Below are 19989 nucleotides of genomic sequence, written 5' to 3'. Positions count from 1 at the left end.
GTTTATTTTAAACATTAGTTTTATTATATGTCACTTTACTTTTTTAGCCTTTGAGGTTGTTGTATTTAAGGTGGGGATTTATAATAGAATCTGGTAATGAGAATAAAATACAGAATTTTATAGAGAATATGGTGTTTGTTGAAATGTTTGATTGATTTTCCAATGAAGTCAAAGCCTCTTCTTAAATACAACATTAAAGGCTAAAAAAAGTAAAGTGACATATATAAACTAATATTTTAAATAAAACAACAAGCTAATACTTTTTTTTTATAAAACAAAAACTAATTTTTTTTTTTTGACTAATCACAACCTAATACTTATTTCCTATTATATTGGATTATCGAGAGTCCCTTCCCCTAAAAGCCAAAAGGATATAAATAAGGTGTAATTATGATTTTTATGTGATTGGTCAGTGAACCAGAACGTATAAGTCAGGGTTGGCTTATTGTTAAAAAAGAAGAAGTCAGGGTTGGCAGTAAGGCGGTCTAAACTGTCACTTTAAGCTTCCAATTTTCGGCCCATAAGAAAAGCCTTACTAAAATATTTTTTCGGTTATTTTTATAAGGAACACTTTGAAGAAAAAAAATTGGTCCTTTTTATAAGAAATTTTGACCAATTTTCAAATGTTTTAAATGTTTAATTTCACAAATGTTTATCATATTTATCTTGCTCTCAATTGTTGTTAGTAATAGTATAAAGCACAATTCACCAATTTTTAACCTATTAAATTTTGCAATAATGAATTTGTTGTTTTCTCATTTTCACTCATTTCCATTTTCTCAATATGGTGGTATCATGAGCCTTTCGATATGAAAGAGCTTCGTTTCTGCATTCATGGCTCCACAAATTTCCACCATATTGTAGGAACATTTGATTCTGCATATCCTCAACTGGATCAATCAAATCCTCCACAAACTCAAATTCATTGATAGAACTCTAGCTCCTATTACAAATGTGTTTGATCCGTTGTATCGTGCGTGAAACCGGTGCAACATACTTGTGCTTTCATGGATTCTCAACATCGTTAAGCATACAAAAAAAGGAATATATATATATATATATAAATTAATGTTGGAAACATAACTTTTTATACATAATTAACGTTTCGGGATCAATGTTTAGCATATTAGCATCAAAAGCATAACACAACTGAAGTTTAATTATTAAGATAACAAGATGACATATGCAACAGTGTGGACCGAGCATTTTATTACAAGATAAGGGTGACAATATTTAAGGGCTACTTCAATTTACCACAATTAAATTTAGACTCTTTTATCATCTGACCAGCTATTAATGGACCTAGAAATTTGTCTCTTATAAAAGTAACCAATTTTGAATTACCCTGTTGAACAAAACCAACAATATAAGATGTAGTAATAAGATCAATGCATCTCCATCTTCTTTCATTTGCATATTTCTTCAATCCTTCCTCAATTCTTTTGTATTGGTCATCTTCTTCTTCCTCTGGCTTCTTTGTGAATGCATCAGCTAGACACCTTGCTAAAACCACCCCATCCTCTAAAGCAGAACACCCCCCTTGAGCAAGATCAGGTGTCATAGGGTGGAAAGCATCTCCAGCAACACAAACATTGTCTTTACTAATATTTCCCATTATGAGCTCCAAAGGATGTCTATATCTCAATGGAGCTAATTTAAAAGCATGTAACTCGGTTTTTTCTATGAAATATCTAACATCACTTGGCATTTTCTCTAACTTGTTTAACACATATTGTTTTAGTTCAGTTGGATTCTCTAATAGTTTTTTATCTGCAGCACAAGTAAAGTTAACACAACAATGGTCAACATTCTATTACTACTATATGTTTTCATAGTTTAAAAGGGTTAATTTTTTTTTAGATAGACGAAATGACAAATCCATTATAAATTCACACACACAAATAGAGAAGCTGGCGTTCGAATCCCAATCATGACGTCCAACCTTAAAAATCTCGATATTTTTTATCAGTTAAGCTATGACTTTTAGACAAAAGGGTTTACTTTTTTGTTCTTAAGAAAAATATTGGCTTGAGAGCAGAGAGATGTGTATCACTTGTTAACAGACAACCTTGTTAGCCCCTTCCCCCTTCCCCCAAATTTGGATTGACTAAGATTTTATCATAAAAATTTGATTACATCTAACTCAATTCTATAATACTAACTTGTAAGATAAGAGATGCCGCTAACATATAAACATATCTTCAGACCATATCTCGTCCAATTTAAAACTAACAAAACTTTTTATACAAGCAATAAATAGGACCAGTTTAGATTGAAACAATGAATTCACTTTGAATATGCTTAAAAAATGGGGAATTCACCTTGAATAGTAGATGTCCAAGTAAAAAACCAATAAACACATTTTTCATCACATGGAACCACTACAGCTCTAAAACCATTTCCAGAGAACCGCATGAGCGCAGGCTCAAAATTATGATTGCTTTCCATTTCTGCACAACCCCTAAGTCCATATCTCCCTGTATAAGCGGCTTCCTTGAAGCCTAACCACTTTGCCACCACAGAGTTTACTCCATCACACCCTATCAACACCTAGTTAAAATGAAATGTAAGCAAAATTAATTAGTCTTCATTTCTTTTAAATTCTATTCATAATGTACTAATTTATTAATTAGTCATGGAGTGTAATTTAGACAACTGGCTTAATTTTATTTAGTTTGAATTACTAATTCATTAATGCTTAGGTGAGGATGTTGAGGCAAAATCCATTTTAGTATTTTAATGACAACAAACCTTATGAAATAAATGTTAAGTTTTATGAATGGTGATCTACTGATGTTTGCACTTGAGTTTTTGTTGAAAGATAGATATTATCAAGTGGACGAGCTAGAGGCTACTCACGTCAACAAGTGCATTTATATACTCAAACAATGAAAGAATTGGAGTATCATCAGATAATTACAACAGTAGTATCACAAGCTTCAAGAAGATTTTTAAAGACTGTTGTTTTGAATCATAAAAAGATTCATCGAAGGATCAAGCAAGAAAGTGAGTTTCATGGATAATTGTCTTCCTCATCACTCAAGGATCACAACAAGTATTGAATAATCAAGGAAGAATTTGAGGATCATAGTTGAAGAATCAGGATGGAAAAACATGCATCACAAGCTACTCAAGAATATATTGATTTTATGTGACAAGGGTTACAATGAGTTTTTGAGTTATATGCTTTGAGGATTTACTACTACAATTAATATTAATGGGAATGATGCATTCATTGAGGATCTTCAAAACCTACTCAAAGTATCATTTTACTAAAGCTTCTCAAGATGACAACGTTTGAGAATGATGGTCCATGAGTTTTTCAAAGGAGCTTATGCACAAGGAATAAAAGTTTTAATCATTCTCAATGATGAGTACTCTCATGCCTCCACTAAAGAATCTTAAAGATCATCAATGAGCAAGCAATCATGTGTGCAAAACATCAAAGAGGAATTGTGGGAAGTTTTGCAGCAGCAAGATTTCAAGTTAATTGATCAAGATCACGTGTCTCACTCCTTGAAGAAAATCTTGAATGCTGGTTCAAGAATGCTCTGAGAACATTCTACAGTTTATGCTTCATTCTCTCCAAGAACGAGCTTCATAGCAAAAGTACTTATTTCTTTAAGTCAACTCTGTTCAAGACAAAGAAGCACTTTTATCTTGGTTTTAACTCACAAGATCACAATAGTTTATGATCAATTAAGGCAAGGAATAATTGGAAGAAAAGTGACTTTCCTCTTTGGACAAAGTTAATGATCAAACATGTGCAACATGATAATTTCTCAAGGCATCATCTAATCAGGTGTATCAAGAGTGTTTGGACAAGAATTACATAGACCAATAAGGATGAGACAACACACATTCAACTCATAGTTGTCATGTACCTTCAATGTCATTATTTAATGAACATTCTCCAAGAGATTGATTTTTAATCAAGAAAAGGAAGTACATGGAAAGGACAAGTGAATAGTTATGCAAGGACATCACAGCTGCATTCCCTTCACACTACAGCTGGCCACAGTTCTGCATCATTCTCCATTTGAAGATCAAGTGTAAAATTCGCCCAGATTGGAGAACGATCTCAGAATGATGCTGAGAATGACTGTCCTTTGCTTTTGAAGTTGCAAGCTCATCTACAGCTGGCCAAAACGTTCCTAAATGGTCTATAACGGATATACTTGGTGAGGAAGCAATGAACAACTATCTACAGCCCATTGCAAGCTGTCATTTTGGCCCTTTTAAGTGAAAATATGAAGAACAGCAGGGAGAACGTTCTGAGAAAGATCAGTTTGAACTTATCCACTCAACAATTCAGCATGAGCTGTCTATTTTGAAGCAACTAGCCGTTGGAAAACTTCCTTTGGGACCAAGGAACTGAAGACTCAAGGTTCAACTATAAAAGGAAGGCTTTGGCAACATTGAAGAGCAAGAGTTGAAGCTACAAATCATCAATCACTTGTTTTTGTCTACAAGTCATGAAACTCTTCTTTTATCACTCACACTCAAGATCTACATTCTCATCATACTTCTGAGTTTAGAGTGTTTTTATATGCTTCTCAAACTAACCTTTGAGTTTCTAAAAGCAAATAACTCAAGAGACCATTTTTCAACATAACCCATTTTTAAGTGGTTACATCTTTGTCTCTTTATTTAAATCTCTCTCACTCCAAACATTGTAATCTCAATACTAGGATCAGTATATCATTTGAGTGAACTGAGAGTTTTTTCCATTGTAACAAGCTTCTCAATTGTTTGAGTTTTTGTAAAAGCTTGAAGATCCAAACCATCATCATTTGTAAAAGATTGGCTCAAGTCAATACGTAACTATTGATTGAGTGACACCTTATAAAGTCTGGAGGACTTAGGTAGATCAAGCGAGTGAAGCTTGGAAGATTATGATCTTGGACTAGATCAAGGAAGAAGTGTAATTTGAGATCGGTAGTATCTCATAGTGGATAATCTCACAGGAGCGTGAGGACTGGAGTAGCCCATACTATTAGGGGGTGAACCAGGATAATTGTTTGTGTGTTGTTTCTCTTCCTTATTCTCTTTTATTTACTGTAAACACACATCACACAAAGCACTTCATTATATTTAATTTGAATTCTCACGCAGTAGAGAACGTTCTCGGAACAATCTATTTTATAGTAAAGAACGTTCTCAGACCAAGCTGTTCTATAATTCACTAACATTTATCCAAGTATACACTTGAGATCAATTTTGTAGAATGCAGGATTAATTTTTAAAAAAGGGTCACAATTCAAACCCCCCCTTTCTTGTGACTATTTCTTCCACTTCAGAGGACTCACCTAAGAATTTCTCATGTGATCAACTATCTTTTTTTATTATTTTTAGATTTTAATTTTTTTAAAAATCTAAAACAAACGGATTCTTAATATTTTATTTGTTACCATATTCAAGATACAAAATTTTTAATGTCTTTAGCAGTGACGAAATTTTGTCAAAGAACCTAACACAAACCAATCATAATCGAATCTCTAACCAGCTACTTAAGAAGCACAAAACTCTGACCACCTACTACTAACTATTCAATATGTTATATCACACATAATATTGTTTAATTACCTTGGTTTTGATAATTGTTCCATCAGCAAGATGGACAATCTTAGAGAAGCCAGATTTCTCTACAGCAACAACTTTTGACAAGTACCTAATAGTACCACTTGGAAGCTCATTAGCAAGGGTGTCCACCAATAATTTCCTTCTAACACAACGTTGTTCACTACATACATAGAAAAATACACTCGTCATTTTTTAGATGATGAAGAAATTGAACCTGAAATCTTGTAAGGAACATTTCAAGAGATCAAACTAGTATCGTTAGGCCAACAAACAATGCACTCATGATAGTAAAAGTTTCATATTAAATTTATGAAACCTTTCCTCTTCAATATATATATTGAAATTGGATAGAAAAATTGAATAATACATGCTACTATCTCTAGTCATTATTATAAACAAATATTTTTTTTATATTAAAAAAGTGATGTATGTGGTATCTAATATGGACCAGATACATTAATTTTGCAATGTAACAAAAATCGTCAAATTTAGTAGTTGTTTTTAAACTCAATTGAAACATTTATACAACTTGTACTTACTTTTCTCCTTTGTTGTCCTTAGGCATAATTGATATTCGCTGCCCCGTAATCAAAGAAGTAGTCACATTCCTGCACCTCCCCAATTCAAGTACTTGAACGTTTTATGCAATGGTACTAACAAATATAAAATTTTATTTGATTTCATATTTAAAATGAAAAAAGAAAAAGTTGGAAAATAATTTTATTACACTAACATCAAATATAAACATATTGTATTCCGCTAAATTATAAAATTATTTTGAAATTAATTGTATAACATGACAGATTGATGATTTAAATTTCTTATTAAATGATCATGTAAAACAATTTTAAATTGTTAGTACATGCCAATTAAACACTATTATTATACCCATAAATATGTATATGTTTGTGTCGAAGTATATCTCCAACACCAACAGCATCCAAGGCCTTCCAAGCATTTTCCAATATTGCTAAAGCAAATCCACCCACTCTCAAACTATCTGAAGATTCTAATACCAAACTTTTTACACCCAACCTGTAATAATTATAAAAAAAAATACTTATCACCAACTAGCTTAAATATTATTATAATAATTAAATCGCTAACTTGTACATCATGCATCATATGATGTACTTGTGCATCTTAGGACTTGCCTTTTTATTATATTAAATGTTAGGAAGTCTTGAGAGCAATTATGTAACGTGAATTTTCTCTAAAATTATGTGGGATCCAGCTATTGTCACATGATCATGGTACATGTAAAGACAAATTGTATTTTACATAGTTTTACGCTTGGCGTGTTGCATGAGATGCAAGTGAAATATTAGATATATTTGGTGTGTTGCTTGTTAATTTGATGCAAAGTGGTAAAATCCATGTAAATGATAACATGCAAATGACTCTCCATGTAATTTATATATTGGACATTTAGTGTGTTGTATGAAATGCAAATGACAAGTAGCATTTTGCATGAAATACAAAATGAGAAAATGCATGTAAATGACAACATGCAAATGAGAGGTGACATGTTGCATATGATCTTGATCGAAAAAAACAATAGTAATATAGGAAAATATAGCCAACAACAAGCAAAACGAAAAAACATTGCACAAGATAGCTTTACTCTAGAGAGAAAAGGTAAGAGAAAAAAATAATTACAGAGTTTCTTTTTTAGAGAAAAATTCTATCCTAATGATATTTCTTAGTTTACAAGAACCGAGATTTGTATCTATTTATAAATTCTCCGGACGAAAAGGTAATATCCGGAATCCCAATGTTTGATACATCGATTATTCCCAGTATTTTCATGATTGTTCATGAAAATACTATAGCCGATGTACTATCCAGCATGCACGGGTATAAATCCCTCCCTGAAAAGGGGGAGAATTATAGATATAATCCTCCAATTGCTTATAGACCAAGGACGGATGAAGTTTTTGTATCTACATTATCATTTTAGAGAAAGTTCAAAAGGCTACGCGTTCCATGATTTTTCCGTGCTAACATTAAGAATATTTTCCCAACATACAGTTTACTTACTCATATTAAAAATGTGATGTGATAAAAAGCGAACATGAAAAGAGACCAAACAAAAACATAAAGAGACCAAAAATATTTAAATCCATGCACAAAATGTATACATTTGCTACAAAAATATTTAAATCCATGCACAAAAATATGTTCAATTAAATATTTAATTGTAAGTAGTCTCATTTCCTAAAATGTATACATTTTTTAATCAATTCTTATACAACTTTTTTTTTACAACAAGCTAACTTTTATGATTTCATGGAAAACATAATATTAAAATCTTCTATATGCTACAAGACCCGTGCGATAGCACGGATCAAACATTTAGTTCAAGATAATTACATACAAATTAAATATAAACACAATAAATTGTGCCGCTAATTTTTTTGGATTGACATAGTCAATCCTCTTAAAAATTATATCTTAAGAATTATGAGACACAATATTATTATTATGCATCTTTAAACTCATAACAATTCAAATAACAATTAAATAATAATAATAATAATAATTAGCTCATATAATAATAAGAGAATAGAAGCGAAAGGGTAGGTACCTGTGAAGTCCTAAGGCTGTAGTAAGGCCAGCAATTCCACCTCCCACAATCACAACATCTTCAACTATTTTGGTAGTTTCCATTGCAAAGTGAAATATATGATATGCCGATTGAGAACTAACCTTGATGTGTGTTTTATACTATATCTTGTGGATATTAGTCAATGTTTTTTATTTTTTTATTTTTTATTTATAACAAGGCTAATCAAAACAACAAAAACAAGAGAAAGAAAAAAAAAATAGTTTCAGCCAAATCGCTCCTGAGAATATCAAAAAATCCTTTTGGAAAGAGGCATGAATCATGATATCAGAATCTGATGAAGGCTCCAAATTTAGCTAAGAAATTCGCACGATTGTTTCTCTCTTTAAGAGTGTGCATGACAAATAGTAAATGTTTCTTATGTTATTATATTTGTTATTGGTACAAAGTTTTCACCTTCATTTAATAGTGATTACTATTTGTCGGAGAAAAGCGGAACACACAAGGTGGATTCTTTCATCTCAACCGATTGTTTATATGCAGGGGCCAAGAAATGAGTCTCCGACCACCTAATTTAAGGAATACTCGGCCATTAACATGTGCATCAACTCTATGGAGTTTTTTTTTTCTTTTTCTTTTATTGAGTCGCGCCTCCATTTTTTGGGCCACAAATTTATTATATGGCAGTAGGCTTGAAAAATGAAAAGGTAAAGGGCATTGAAAAAATGCCATCCGCTCAACACAAAATTGAGAACACACATACACAGCTATGTCATTGTCGTAGTCTCACTCTCTCAAAACGCATATGAATATTTATTATGTTATTATAAGAATGATTATTTTTTATGTTATTTATAGTTTAAATAAGAATTATTCTTTTTAATTTTTTTGTGTTTTTTTTATGAACCTATTTTTAATATTCAGGATCGGGCTTCCAATATTAGGGTCAGCTCTACTTAAGGGCACAAGACTCTTATCCAAGACCGGCCCTGCACAAGTGTGCAGGGTAAGCTACATAGTCAGGTCTCCATTTTCTCGGCTTAAACAAAATGATATGGTAGTAGGTCTTTAAAAAAATAAAAATATTAGTAGACTTAAATTTGAAGTTTTATTTATGTTCTACTATTTTACAAAAAAGAGTTAATGACTTAATGTTGATAACAATTGAGAATAATAATTTGAAAAATATACAAATGAGAATGATCTCTTGATCAACAAATTTGCTTTAAAAACTACTAGAATGGAGGCTCTTTTAAGTATCTAGAATATATTTGATTGTTGTTGATTAGAAAATTTTTTTTTTTTTATGCAAGAATAAAAATATTTTTTTATGTTAGTCACAAGGATGACTATTTTATATATTTTTTCTATTATTTATAACTTACATGAGGTTATTCTTTATATATATTTTGTGTTTTTTTATTAACAATTTTTCATTTTTAAATTTCAAGGACGGACTTCAAAATAATAAAAATCGGCCATACTCTTATCACTTCCATTTACTTAGGATTGGTTTTGCCATTCAAAAAGGGTTAGCGGCGCAGCTTGTTGCCCGTTTGTCTTCCATTCAAGTGTAATTATCCTACGTATATATATATATATATATATATATATATATATATATATATATATATATATATATATATATATAAAAATTAAGAAAAAGAATTTGATTAAAAAATTTACTTATCGTTGGTATATATCTAGTCATTGCTTCTACCTACTAATAATACTAGTATATATTTTCTAGCTAATTGAGTGTTATTTATTTCTTTAATTCTAGATTATTTTTATGATGAGAGGTATTCTTAGATAGACACATAATTTAGCACACATTTACAAGCACACATTTACAAATCAAAATAATTTAAAAAATAAAATAGTCACATCAAATAATTTATTAAGGTTTGTGCCTATACAAATATTTCTCTTATGATGAATGAATATTATATCAGAACGTCGAGCACATGCATGCACTATATATATATATATATATATATATATATATATATATATATATATGTGTGTGTGTGTGTGAAGTTGTAGATATGATTAACAATATGCACCTTTTTAACAAGTGCTCTAACAAATATTTTTCAAATCTTGTCTATTACCATTTTTTCTCTTCCTCTTGATCTATTAGAGATGAGTGATTTAGGGTCAATTTAGGCCTAAAATCACTCATCCAAATTGTTTTTCTTTCTACTTTAATTAAATAAGTGTGATTTCCATATATATTTCGTATTTCTTTTGTTTGTTTCCTTTGTTTTCCCGTCTTAGTGTGTAGTGTTGTTATCCCGTCTTAGTGCGGAGTATTGTTATCCCGTCATGGTATGTTGTTCATTTGTTTCAGGTTAAAGGCAGGGACGGCCCTAATGGGTGTGCAAGGTGAGCCACCGCATAGGGCCTCTTAAATTTGGGGGCCTCCAAAATTTTCATAGGTTAAAGATAAGATTTTGTGGAGGAAAGAAAGAATTTTGTCTCCGTTAATAATTTGATTTGTGGTTTCCGTCTATAAAGATATATTTTTCCAGCTAGATTGACATATTTTAGCCTCACATGTCTGGATTTCAAGCTAGCTCTCAAGTTGGCAGTCTTAGCTATAGTTTTAGTGCAACGACACTGGTTGTAAGATTAAGGTCGATTCAGTGCAAATCCAATCAATGACTTTTGTGTCATCAACGCTACAGATCCGGAGGGATGAATATTCTGGAAACTTCAATATAGTCAAATATGTATAGGCTTATGCAATATGTCGTTTTATGCTATTAACACGGATGTTGTGAGTTTGTTCGCAGATTCATCCTTTTTGTTTTTAGCGATTTTGAATTTGTATTGCATCGATGTACTCTTATCAATTTGAATGAATGAATACTTTTTATTTAGTAAAAAAAATGCACCTTTTTAAATTAGATCTATTATTTGCCAAAAAAAAATTAGATCTATTATTATCGTTACTATTTATTATTTAAAATTAATAAATTGAAATTAGTTTAATAAATTTTATTACATTATTTACACACCCACTTGCATATATTTATACAACCACTTTTTTAATTTTTAAGAAAAATATGAAAACCTGTGATTTTCTCAACTACTCTGTGTGTGGGGGGGACAACCTCTGAACGCTGCTGGTAGCAACACAATGCATCATTAACTTGCAACAAGACATCAATTTTTAAATTAAAAAATTAGCGATTCTCAATTATTAGTGTACAAAAATGTGAAAGACTGTTATTAGAATAAATAAATAGGTGAATAGTGATTGGCAATTATAGCTGGGTGAATAGCTATAAATAACAAAAACAAGGATTGAATTGTAAAAAAAACACTTTAATGTATTTTTGGTCTTCTATTTTAAAAAATTTGAATTTTTGGTTCCTTTTTTAAAAGCCAGATTATTGATCCCCTGAGTTTAGATTTTTTTTGGATTAATCCCCCAAGTCATTTTGATCAATTTTTTACTAATGTATCAAATTCATTAATAATGTCACAGTGTCTTATAAAATCTTATAAAATCCGCAATTTTAATTCCCTTATTTTCATATGATCAACAATTTTTTTTTAACTAGCAAAAATGGAATATATTACCACTAAAAGAAAGTCCTACATAACACAAGGTGTTCCAGAAAGAGATGCAAGGTTTTACGGTTCACAAGTAAACATGAAATTAAAACTTAATCGATATCCAAACAGGCAAACGGGCTCGACTACCACATGTGGGTGTTAATACCTAAAGTGACATTGGTAGCTTTCAGCCATCAGAACGTATATAATTTAATTTTATCAAACATTTGTTGAATTTTTATTTTTTTTTTGAATGGCTAAAAATTTATTAAACCACAAATCAAGGAACAAGAAGAGCCAAGACAAGGGAAAGCAGAACAAAAATACAAACATGGAGCAAGGCCTAGCATTACAATGAGCATAGTCGGCTAACCCCTTTAACCAAAGGAAAGGAAAAAAACTTCTACTAAAACAAAATATAGCAGTCACAAAACTACAACAAAAAATAATAAATACCCCAACACTCTGAAAACAAGGCCAATGATCATCATCTATTAAATCAAATTCCGAGCTCCCAAGTCCATTCGTAAAATAGACATGGGGAAATTTTCAATTTATCAACGCTCAATTTCCAAGAAATAACTTTCACTTCATCCACATTCAACTCCTACATTTGTTGAATTGTAGTTCATATTGCCTTGAAAACTCTGTTGTTCCGCTCATGTCATATAACCGAGATACAACCCAGCCAAACTTACCGTAAAAATGAACACCTAGCTTGCCCCACCTGAACAAAAAAACAAACTGAGCAATAACAACTGTGAATCAGCTGAGACATATGATCAACAATTTTAGTCTCATTTTCAAAAGAAAATCAGCAGACATTTGGTCCTACCTCTTTATATCACCTTCTGATTTTAATAATGTGGCACTTTATTATATGATATGGCATAGTGGGACCATGCTTATTTGCATGTCACACCAGATTTAATCATTCTTTAATATTTAAATCTAGTATTCTTTTATTTTATATTCTTAAATAAAATATAAAATAGAATATCAATAATGTGGTACTTCATTATATGATATAGCATAGTAGGGCCATGCTTATTTGCATGTCACACCAGATTTAATCATTCTTTATTTTTTAAATTTGTATCAAAATGTAAGTTGTTTTATAATATTAATGTATAATTATTGTTGATCTTCCTAAACTATCATTGTTATTCTCTTTTTTCATATTTTGTTTTAGTTTTCTTATGTCATGCTTTTACGCATATTAAAAAGAGAGAAAAGAAAATTTACTATTAAGTCTTTTTTTTCTTTTACTTGTGCATTCAATACATTGAAAGTGTAAAAAGTTGTTTTTATCAACATCAACTTTATGTTTTATTCATATTTTTTGTATGCTTAACAAGTGCATCGGGTGCACTGTTTAGCATACCCTAATTTTATTTAATCCAAAGATTAATGTTTATTATCTAACTACTCTCTCCGGTACTTAATATAAGAGAAAAAACTTTTTAGATTCATTAAGAATCTAATGTATTTGGTCCATTATATAGACCAAATACATTAGATTCTCAATGAATCTAAAAAGTAGTTTTTCTCTTATATTAATTATAGGATGAAGGGAGTATTAACTAATTTGTTTCTATATACGATTATTTCCTTTTTATTCATTTTAATATTTTTGGAAACATGCTGACTAGCCACACTCTCTGTTTTCTTTGCTCAATATTTGCTTTCTCGATATTGAAAGTTTCAATGGATCACAATATTGGTGATATGACAATTTTTGTGAGTTTCAAATTCAATTGTCCTGTCACCAGACTGTGATATATAAATTAAACAAAAAAAAGAAGTTAACATGTCTCCATTTTAAAGAGGCAAATATAAAAAAAAATTATTATAATTTAAAAAATTCTGCATTCAATCTCTTAAATAATAAATTTATTGCATTATTAGTGATTTTTATAATGATATAAAATATTTATGCAACTCATTCATATTTTACTCCAATAGTGATACCATTTTGGGTATCATACATTATTAACAATTGATCCCTTCTATATTTTTTTTAACTTCGTCCAAATCAAAAAACTAATATTAAATTGATGATACAATATTTTAAATAATAGATTGTATCATCAATTTTGATGTCCTATATATGTCATGTGATAGAACTCAAATGATAAAAAAATAAAAATAAGATATGAATCATTACTTTATAAAACTCTCTTTAATATTCTTATCGGAGATGTTTTGATAATACTTATACCTTTATTTCTATTTTTATTTTCTTAGTCAGTAGCTCAATACATTACTAAGCAACATGAACTAAACGTTTTTGTTTAACTACTTTAATACTTCATCGTTCCAAAATATAAGTCATTTGGCAAAAAAATTTGTATTAAAATGTAAATCGTTTTATAATATCAATGTATAATTATTGTTGATCTTCATAAACTACCATTTTTATTCTCTTTTTCAATATTTTGTTTTAACTTTCTGATGTCATGCTTTTACGTATATCGATGAGAGAAAAAGAAGAAGTTGCTATTATTTTGTTTTCTTTTACAAAGCTTTAAATGTTATGTGAAGGTGAATGGTAAAAGAAAAAAAACATTATAATTTTGATAACATTCACAAAAGTTGATAATGTGCATGACCCAATAATGTGCATCAAAATGTCAAAGTAACTTAATTTTGAAATGAAAAAGCATGACACTTAAAGAAATTACGCAATAGTCATTATGGAGAGAGAGACTAGTAAACATATTTATGATTAAAATTTTAGATTAACGCACTCCAATAAAAAATGAGACATGAATGGATCATCAATAATCGAAGTCTACATCATCAAGATTTAGGATCAAATAAATAAACCTTCTGCTATGCTCATGTTTTACAAATAAGAGGATAACACAATCTACAAAAAAAATAAAAAAATAAAAAATTGTTTTAAAGGTTTATAACTTTTAAATTTAACATTATTAAAAGTAGATATTTTAAATTCTATTGTCTTTCAGCAACGCCGTGATATAAATTAGAATCATGTTAACATATAGTATTTTAAAGGTGTATCTAAGCTACTTAAAATTAGAATGTTGGCGTTTAAAAATAAAAATATTTAATATTTTAGAAGTTAAATTCACGAGTTTGAAGTGAATATTGTTGGGGAGTACGGGGGAGCTCGGGAGAAACAACGGACCAATGCTCCAGGATCTCAAAGAGAGGGAGACGCCACATTTCCACCCAAAACCTTAAGGCATTAGGTTAATAGGTCATGTCTCTTATAAATCCAATATTCTTCCCATACATAGTCGATGTGGGACTTAACCACTGACACTTGAAACCCAACATTCTCCCCCTAAGTGTAAGTTCCCCCACATACTATATAGTTGATCCAAACCAGGATCCACTCCCGCTCCCCCACCAAGCTGAACCACAGCTCTGATACCACTTATTGGGGAATCCGGGGGAGCTCGGGAGAAACAATGAGCCAATGCTCCAGGATCTCAAAGAGAGTGAGACGCCACATCTCCACCCAAAACCTTAAGACATTAGGTTAATGGGTCATCTTTCTTATAAATCCAACATTCTTCCTATACATAGTCGATGTGGGACTTAACCGCTCATTGGGTGGACCTGTTAGTTACATGGGTTTAGTTGGACTAGTGAACAAGGTTTGCTAGGTGTTGAGCTGAACTGAAATTGTCGGAGACTAACAATAACTTGAAGTATGTTTCAGAGGAGCTGGAGATGTCTTGCGTGTTACAAGGTGGAGTTCATGGTGGGTAGGGGTGTTCGCGGTACGGTTTGGTTCGGTTTTGAGCATAAAAGTCACCCTAACCGCGAGATAAAAATGCATGCGGTTCGGTTTGGTTCGGTTGGTTTTTAAAAAGTCATCCAAACCAAACCCATCCAATGCTGTTAGGGTTGGTTCTGTTTGTGCGGGTTATCACGATATAAAAAATATGACAATATTTCCAACTTATTACAAAATAAACATAGGAAATTTTAATTTATTTTATTGTTTATATGATACAATATGCATATATAGAAATTACATATACATAATAACTTATTTTTAATACTAACAATATGGTTCTCGATCGCGTGAAATGATATGTTTTGACAGCCTATTGTTTTATGGACTCCATTTGGGTTGATTGCTAATAATTGATAGAGTTAAGTTAAGTATTGCGGTTTGGTTTGGTTTTCTGAAATCAAAACCGCAAACCAAACAAAACCGTGCGGTTTGGAAGAAAAATGATTCGTGAGGTTAAAACTAAATGCGGTTTCGGTTTGGATTGGTTCGGTTTACGGTTTTACTTTTGGATTAGTTCGGATACGAGATCACCCCTAATGGTGGGTATACTTTGGTGGAAACTCAGTTTAAGGTGGAGTCTTCCAATAGTAGTAGACAGTCAACATTAGCTCTTGGCTTTCTAATCAGAGATAGGGAGGAGAATGATATTGTTGAACCAGGGAGATCATCCACATTGAGCTCAAGAACAACTCCACAAGTGAGTTGGACATCACACTTTAACCCAAAACCTTAAGGTGTTAGGTTTATGGATCCTCTCACTTATAAAGTGTTCAACCTTCACTTTTATAAGCAATGTGGGACTTAACCACTCACACTTCACTACTACAAAATTGAGCTTTAATAGCGCATATTTAATAGCGCTTATTTAACAAGCGCTATTAAAACATAACACGGAGCCCTTATAACAACGCTTTTTGAAGTAAACGCTATTAAAACCTTAAACTCAGGTATACTATTATAACGCTTTTGTAAAAGGCGCTATTAAAAGTTAAAAACGCGAACTCTTTAATAGCACTTTCGAGAAAGCGCTATCAAAGTTGATACCCTATAATAACACTTTTGATATAAGCGCTATGGTTAATGAAATAAATAAAAAATAATTTGTGGTTGGTGGGTGTCGAACCATTGACCCATTGGTTGATGAATAAAAAAAGGAAATAGAGATAAAAATTAAAAAACTAAAAACATTCCCCATTGTTCTTCTACTCACCTACATCGTTCCTTCTACTCTTCTCCATTGTTCCATTCCATCGCTCCTCTTCTCCATTGTTCCTCTACTCTCACAGCAAAATCTCATCAAACCCTAAAGTGTTACACTCTTGTTTAACCTCCATCTCCGTTGAACCCTAAATCTCGTGATTTCTCTCTCAAACCAGCACCTCACTATCGAACCCTAATTTCTTGCTCTCAACACCTTTGTTGTTCTCACCTCCTTCTTATACTTCTTTTATGTGTGTTTCAGGTTATTGCAAGAAAGGTCGAGAATCAATATACCTCGAAGGGAAAATCTCAATGTAACAACCGTTATATCTCCACATTTTCTATAATTTTCGCCCCTGGACCTGTACAACGTGAGTCATTGATTTGATTGATACACTGTGTAATAACTGACGGTTGTATTGTTATTGTTAATTTTTATTTGATTATTATTAGTATTTACAAAAATTATTAGATTATTTTGATTTCGGCAAAGCCACCGACCCTGCCATGAAGAAGCTTCTTTATGATAAGAACATTAAACAGAAGGAATCACTCCCTAAGCTTGATTCCAGCATAGACAGGGGAACTTTCAATTTCAAGCCTGGTTTCAGTTTTTATTTTTATTTTAATTTCATTGATTCAAACTGTATGGAATTGTTAATTGTTAATGTTTTAATAATTTCTTGCTCTCAACACCTCGGTTGCACTCACACCCTTTTTCTACATCTTTTCTATATCAAGAGGCAATTCATGTTTCTTTACAGGATATACTAGCTGGTGCATTCGAAAGGGTTATTATGGTGAGACTTTGAAATTGAAATATAGGCCATTGTAATAAGCTTACATTGTTCCTCAAAACCTGTAAGTTTTGTTTCATGATGCATTGTCCATAGATATTCTTTCTTTTTTTTTTTCCTTTGGCTTTTACTGCCTTATTATATTATTTGTCTTCATTCCCTTGTTTTTACTGCATTCTTCTGTTTGATGTGGCTACAACAGATCTTGCATGATTGACTTGTTTAATAGTTGATAAAAGGTTGACTAAGGGTACAAAGTGTTGTATCAAATGAGATTGGTTGATTAAGAAACCTTATTGTAATGTTTATGTTTTTACGTTATTGTTTGTTTAGTTTATGAATTGATTAATGAAACTTAGTTTGGATAGCAGGTTACAGTACCTTATTTAATGGTTTTAGGCCTTTTGAAATGAGTAGTAATTTCTTGTGTGACTAGTAGTTCTTTATTTAACATTGGCTATGAGTTTGCAATTTTATTGGCTTGTATATCATTTGACAAAGTCATCTAAATGTCTTGACTTCTAGCTACTAGCCTTATAGGTCATATGACATTTTACCTTGAGATAAATCCATCCATTTTTTATCCATTCCTAATCATTTTATGGACTGACTTCTAGCTCTTCCTTTCATACTCTTACTCTGATTAGATTTTAGATTTACTTTTGTGAAAAAAATTTGATAAGGCTCTGGGTTAAAACTTAGGAATAGAGATATTCATGTTTTAGGCAATTGCTTTCACTGCTGCTCTATAAGTTCAATTTAGACACACTTGAAGGTTCGATGATATCTCTATGTTTAATGATTGCAGTAAATATATAAATATATGTCGAGAAGATAGGTAGTTGACTTTTTTGTTGGGTTAATGTTCATAGATTGGACCATATGTATGGAGGACATATAAGAAAGCTTTTGACGAAGTTTTGCAAATCTATTCTGCTATAAGAGCTTCTGGTGTTGAACATGTAAGTGTTTAATTTTCAAAAGAGCTAATTCACCCATGATGTCTACTTACATTACAATAGACAATTAGTTTGTCTTCCTCATCGACGGCATTAAGTAAGCTGACATACTCAAAATCTGTGTAATATTAAGTTTGCGATTTGTCCGTTGTAATATTCATATGGGTTCATATAGAATGGCTATTATCTTGACTAAGTAATAAAACAGTTCATATGAGTTTTGTAGTCATTCAAGTGAGAGGGTTGAATATTATTAGCCTTTGGATTAAAATAAAAGGTGGAGATTAAAATACTCATTAAAAGAAACATGTGATATCTGAACTTTGAATACACACGCTTCCGGCAGTTATACAAAATATTGCTGGGATGAGAATTGTGTTAGGGAAAAATTAAATAGATATAGTGTGCAAAGACAGAGATAAAGTATGTTCCTTTAGATCTTATGTATCAGCAAGAGTTCAAGTAACAAGGACAGAGTTCAAGTAACACTAGATTTTATTTAGTTTTTACTACCAAGAATTGATTAGAAATATAGTCCCAGGAATGACTACATGTTCTTATATTTTAGTATATTTGTGTTATTATGTTACATGATGGACTGTCGTCTAGCCTTAGGATCAAATTTATCATATGTTATCACATGTTTGAACTTTGAACAAATGAAATATATTTTTGAGCAAAACAAGGTTCTCATGGTACAATTAAATATAAGAAAAATGAAGAAAGTGAATTAAGTGCTTATTTATGTCCTATTAATGCTTTTTTTTTCTTCTTCTGGTTTTTAACATGTTTCAAGATTTGTCTCTGCTCCCCTGTTTCTAGATATTTAGCTGACGATTTTAGCCCTTGATGTTGGATCGCTTGTACATCCCCTGGCAGGGTATTTTTCTGGTGGTGTTTGCGGCTGCTTTTGTCCTCTTGCTATGTGCGGCGGCTTTGCGTTTTTGCTGTTAGTTATGTTGAGTTGTAATGTCGTGTATATATAGATAGGATCGATCATTATATATTGTTTATGAGATGTGTATAACTAGTTTTTGGATCAATACAAATGATTGATTGATCATGTTATATGCAATGAAATTATTATTCGGTGTTGAAAATTGAATGTATTTTCTTTTGATACATGTTCTGTTCATATTTGCATTATGAGAAGAATGAATATGTATAGTATTGAGTTAAAATAACCTCTGAATGTATGTTTACGTTAGCAGAATTATAAAAAACAAAATACAATTTAAGGCTTATAATAGCACCTTTTTAAAGACCGCTATTAAAGATCTGACCTATAATAGCGCGTTTCGGTGCGGGCGCTATTAAATCTTGATTATTTCGAAAGATACTACAGCGCTTTATGTTCGGGCGCTATTAAATAGCAGCCCTATAATAGCGCTTTCTTAAAAGGCGCCATTAAAACATGTTTAAAAAGCCTGTTGTAACAACGCTGAAGTAGTATATGATAGCGCTTTTTAAAGTGTTATTATAAGTACATACCTATAATAGCGCCAACATTAATAGCGCTTTTAAGTGCTATTAAAGACCAAA

At 31.3% G+C, this 19989-nt stretch overlaps 1 protein-coding gene and 1 long non-coding RNA gene across 5 annotated transcripts; one reads left to right on the top strand and one right to left on the bottom strand.

Moving 5' to 3' along the window:
* Positions 1–1065: 1065 nt before the first annotated feature.
* On the bottom strand, positions 1066–8304 carry LOC123883915 (monooxygenase 3-like). Its single transcript, XM_045932873.1, has 6 exons — positions 8171–8304; positions 6472–6618; positions 6123–6191; positions 5587–5743; positions 2322–2550; positions 1066–1770 (listed from the first exon to the last, which is right to left on the bottom strand). Exons 1-6 carry the CDS (start codon positions 8251–8253, stop codon positions 1241–1243), a joined length of 1215 nt encoding a protein of 404 aa, XP_045788829.1. The 5' UTR covers positions 8254–8304; the 3' UTR covers positions 1066–1240.
* An 8380-nt stretch (positions 8305–16684) lies between these two features.
* LOC123882943 lies at positions 16685–19547 on the top strand. 4 transcript variants are annotated; one of them, XR_006800055.1, is made up of 4 exons: positions 16749–17062; positions 17456–17552; positions 18361–18450; positions 19327–19541. It is a non-coding gene; the product is annotated as an uncharacterized LOC123882943 (long non-coding RNA). The 4 variants fall into 4 exon arrangements; XR_006800057.1 differs by having other exon boundaries at positions 16685–17062; positions 18361–19547; XR_006800056.1 differs by having other exon boundaries at positions 16749–17552; positions 19270–19547.
* Positions 19548–19989: the final 442 nt, after the last annotated feature.

The sequence above is a fragment of the Trifolium pratense genome, linkage group LG5, assembly GCF_020283565.1.
Source record: "Trifolium pratense cultivar HEN17-A07 linkage group LG5, ARS_RC_1.1, whole genome shotgun sequence".
NCBI lineage: Eukaryota > Viridiplantae > Streptophyta > Magnoliopsida > Fabales > Fabaceae > Trifolium > Trifolium pratense.
Note: the sequence above shows the minus strand (reverse complement) of the source record. Positions and strands in the feature narration are given on the sequence as shown.

Excerpts from the sequence above, each read along its gene's own strand:
- LOC123883915 (XM_045932873.1), bottom strand. The coding sequence starts at position 8,253 with ATGGAAACTACCAAAATAGTTGAAGATGTTGTGATTGTGGGAGGTGGA. Across the intron at positions 6,619-8,170 it reads ACAGCCTTAGGACTTCACAG|GTTGGGTGTAAAAAGTTTGG; the intron begins GTACCTACCCTT and ends TAATTATTACAG. Across the intron at positions 6,192-6,471 it reads AAACATATACATATTTATGG|GAATGTGACTACTTCTTTGA; the intron begins GTATAATAATAG and ends GGGGAGGTGCAG.